The sequence below is a fragment of the Chaetura pelagica genome, unplaced genomic scaffold (assembly GCF_000747805.2).
Source record: "Chaetura pelagica isolate M959 unplaced genomic scaffold, ChaPel_1.0 scaffold938, whole genome shotgun sequence".
Classification (NCBI taxonomy): Eukaryota; Metazoa; Chordata; class Aves; order Apodiformes; family Apodidae; genus Chaetura; species Chaetura pelagica.
The window spans coordinates 53,194-57,327 of NW_009954221.1; the positions used below are offsets into that span (position 1 = coordinate 53,194).

Sequence of the window (4,134 nt, forward strand, 5' to 3'; positions counted from 1 at the left end):
AGTGCGTGAGCACGGAGGGAGGAGCGGACGTGCCCTCCAGTGCGGGTGCGTGGACAGTCACACGGATGTGGGCGCGTGCAGAGGTGTGGCACACACAGACAGGGACGGGCACACACCTCTCTGCATCACTTGTCCACAGGTAGAGCCGTGTGTGTGCACACACACCCGTGCACATTTGTGCACACACCTGTGTACACACGCACGCCCTTGCATCCCCATGCGTACCCAGCACACACACGTGGCACACCCCGGCACGTACACGTGTACACACACGGTGGCAGAAAGCATGCACATACGTGTGCAGCATGTGTACACATGGACACGTACCCACCTCAGGCCCCACCTCCCAGGGCTCCTGCAGCACCCAGAGCGGCAGACAGGTTAGGGAGGAGGGTGCTGAGCCCCCTGCAGCCCGGTCCCTGTCCCCCGTGCTCAGACACACCTGGAGGGAGCTTGGGAGAATCAAGAAGAGAGAAGAGGAGCAATATAAGGCTGGTGACAGTGCCTAGAGGAGCAGGGGGAGGCCTGCTGGCCCTGCCATTCTGGCTGGTGCCTGGGGAGACAGGGGCTGAGGCTGCCATGGTGCTGCTGACTCGAGCTGTCTGGTGTCTCCACTGAGCATTGCTCCTCCCCAGTCATGGCCTTGCACAAATATTTGAGTGGCCCTGAGCGGTGGGACAGGCCCTCGTCATCCTCCCGTCCTCCCTGGCCAGCACATCTGCAGGGCATCCACGGGGCACCCGGTGCCTGGGCATCACTGTCTGCCTCCAGCTACAGCCCCAGCAGGGTGCCCAGAGGCAGCTGTCTTCCCCAGCTCGTGAGACCCACATCCAGTGCCCCATGCCATGATTGGCTCAGATTTGCCCCAGTGATGCTGGAGTATGTTGGGCAGATCATCCTCTATTTGCACAGTGTCATCCCAGAGGATGGTGCGTGTGAGGTGGCCATGCCTGGGTGGGACAGGCAGCAGGAGGGGTAGTGAATGGTGACATAGTGGAGACAGAGCAAATCCCCAGCAAGGGGTTTGGGGCAGAGAAGGAGCTGGAAGTGGTGCAGGAATGTGCTGGCTGGCCTGGGGGAAAGCAGGGGGTTGGTGCAGTGCCCAGCATGGGCAACAGCCCTACAGACAGGACCCCTGCCAGAGCACAGGATGGGGGCAAGTACCCAAATCTAGGGATCCTGGTGCTGGTGCCAGTGGGTACCAGTCTGTGCCCGAGGGGTTTGCTTGGCTGTTGGGCCTGCGGGAAGACCCAGCCCTTGAGGTGCACCAGGGCTCCGGGCGGGGGCCCCGCACCCTCCACCAGCTCTGCTCTGGCGGCTCCGGTGCTGGGCAGGCACCAGGGGCAGCTGCTCTTCCTCTGTGCGGCAGTTCTTTCATCCCTGGACAGCGCCTGCCCCGCCACAAGTGCAGGAGACACACTGCTGGGGGCAGCCCCGGGGAGGAGCCCAGCCCAACGGGCACCAGAACCCACCGGCACAATGCAAAACAAGGACACAGGGCTGGGACAGACAAACCCAGTGCCCAGCCACCTCCAGGAACCCAGCAGGTCCCACAGGTGCTCACAGCAGGCTGGAGTGCAGGGTCTTGTCAGGGGCATCCAGTGGTACCCAAGGCTGGGAGTGTGCCCAGCTGCCATGCCTTTCATCCTCACTTGCCTAGGTGAGTCAACACCACATGCTTGATGATTGACAAGCGAAAATCTTTCCCTGGGGTCAGGTCCACAAGCTTCCAAAAGAGCAGATGTTCCCCCCTGCATCAGCCTCCTGGCTGGAAATGGCCAGGATACAGCCAAGTGGGGACAAGGGACAGGAAAGGAGCCTCAGTCTGCCACAACAGAGGAGAAACTTTGCAGGTAGTGGGTAGAGGAAAGACAGGCTGGCAGCACCCTGCTCCAGAGCAAACACCCACAGGAGGGAAGAGGGGCTGAAACATCCCCATGGAACTTGGACCAGCAATAACAGATGGGGCTGGAGTCCAAGTGGAGATGTGATTCTGGCAAGCGGATCCTGAGCTGAGGATGCAGAAGCAGTATCCAACTGGAAGGTGGCAGTGCCACAAAGCAGTGGGGACAAGATTACATCTTCCACCCATGCCTTGCTGCTCAAAAGGGAACTTCACCCAAGCTTTGCAAACACAGGGCATTGTGCCCAGGAACAGGCAGGTTTGCCTGCAGACACCTTCCCAAAATAATCCTGGCAGCCAAATGGCCACAGTGACAGACAACCCAGGGAGACCCAACTCATCGACTTCCCATGGTCTCCCAACAGCTGTCCCATATAGACAGATGTGGGGCATCTCTTGTCCCCAGTCCCACTGAGGTAGCTGCCTGCAGCCACATCTGGTCCCCCCTGGCCCCGGGTGAGTCTGCGCTCCAGGAGAGCCTTTTCTTCCAGCTCCTGCTGGGATTTACCCCACCGCACACAGCAGGGAGCAGCACCCCTCTGGTGTAAGCACAAGGGTGGCTGCATGGTGATGAAGTCTGCCAGCCTGTCCCCAGAGGCACCCACTGCATCTCAGGGACAGAGCAAGAACAGCCAAGATGGTATTTAGCAAAATTCATCAATTTATTTATTTACTCAGTCAGCAATAAATAGAGGAAAGCTAGTGGCAGGGGTGCTGGGTGTGGGACTGACCTCTCCAGGAACAGAGACAGGCCAGGAGCCCAGCAGAGCCCAAGCCCCAAGGGACAGCAAAGGTGTGAGAAAGCAGAGGAACACTGCAATAGGGGTCTGACCCCTGGGATAGGGCCCTTGCCCTGCTAGAGAGCAAGCCATGGAGGTGAAGGACAGAGTGCAGCAGGCAGAGCCCAGCGCTAGCAGCTGCCTGGCTCATGGTACTGGGAGCAGAGCTGGCAGCCTAGGTCCCTCCTGTTTTCACAGCCCCCCAGAGAAGAACTGCAGGAGAGGGGCTTTCCTTGCCTCCCCCAGCCCAATTCCCAGCCCGGTGAGATGCCACTGCAGCTGGGACTAGACAGGATGGGGTGCATGTGAGCTCAGGAGTCTCATGGACAGTTTTGTGGTGGATACTGACAGCACCAGCTTGGTGCCAAACACAGGGACACCTTAACCGCTTGCCCTCCCTACCCTGGCTCCACCAGGAGACCCCTAGCTACCTCCTAAGAGCTTTGTGCTCTAGTGCAGGGACCCAGCTCTTCTCTGGGAGCATTGGGCCAAGCCCCCCTGCCCCCCAAAAACAGGCAGCAGCTGTGGGGCTGCAGGAAGGACAGATGCCACAGGAAAACTACCCCAACACAGGCTCCTGCCTTTAAAAACCTACAATTTACATAAAACTGCCATTGTAAAACCTTCCTGCAGAGCAGTGCCACGCAGGAAGGGGCAACAAACCCACCCCAGGCAAAGCAAGGCAAACCCTAAAGTCCAAATCCAGCAGGGACAGGCAGAGCCCAGGGGGATGTGCCAGGGCAGAGGGCATTACCGGCAGGTGCAGGACTCTGCGATCATGTTCTCGTACTCCTTGTAGAGGATGCCACCGTCGCGCTCGATCATGAGGACACTGATGGGGCTATAGCGGTAGGGGACGCAGGAGGGCCGGGGCACATTGGCATCCACCAGCTGATGGACAAAGCTCTGCACCACAGCGTGGTTGGGCGCGTGGTAGTCGTAGCGGAGCAGGTGAGGACAGGCACCCTTGCAGTAGCGTGGGTTGTAGCGATGGGGAGCAATGATCCAGTGGTCCCAGCCCAGCTGGGCGAAGCTGACGGGGAAGGGGCGCAGGGAGCAGTCACTCTTCTCCCCTCCCTGCTCCCGCAGGTAGCCGGGCAGGTCATGGGCCAGTGTTCCTGTGTCACGCCGGTGCCGGAAGGGCTCTGCTGCTGGAGGTGCCAGTCCAGCCTGGGTGTCATTGAGGTAGAGGAGGAGGAAAGGTTGGCTGGGGGCCAATGTGGCATCGCTGTCCCCTGCCCGGCCAGCACGCACACAGATGTGCCGCAGTGCCAGGCTCCTCACGCTGCCATTTCCTGGCACCAGGTAAGGGGTGACGTCCGCTTCGGTCCAGCCATGGCTAGGGCGGGTGGCAGGACTGAGCAGCACCCCAGGTGCCTCGCTGGAGGCTGCCAGCTCCAGGGCACAGAGGAGACGACCGTGGGCCAGTGGCAGGGGGGGGGGGGGGACCCC

General features: G+C 60.4%; 1 protein-coding gene across 1 annotated transcript in view; it reads right to left on the bottom strand.

The window, feature by feature from the left end:
* Positions 1–3,432: 3,432 nt before the first annotated feature.
* BMP15 (bone morphogenetic protein 15) overlaps positions 3,433–4,134 on the bottom strand; it is a gene marked incomplete at its 5' end in the record, with an annotated part of 1,541 nt that continues 839 nt past the window's right edge. The window contains one exon of the mRNA XM_010003456.1: positions 3,433–4,126. Coding sequence (XP_010001758.1) covers positions 3,433–4,126 — 694 coding nt within the window. The remainder of the gene's footprint in view (positions 4,127–4,134) is intronic.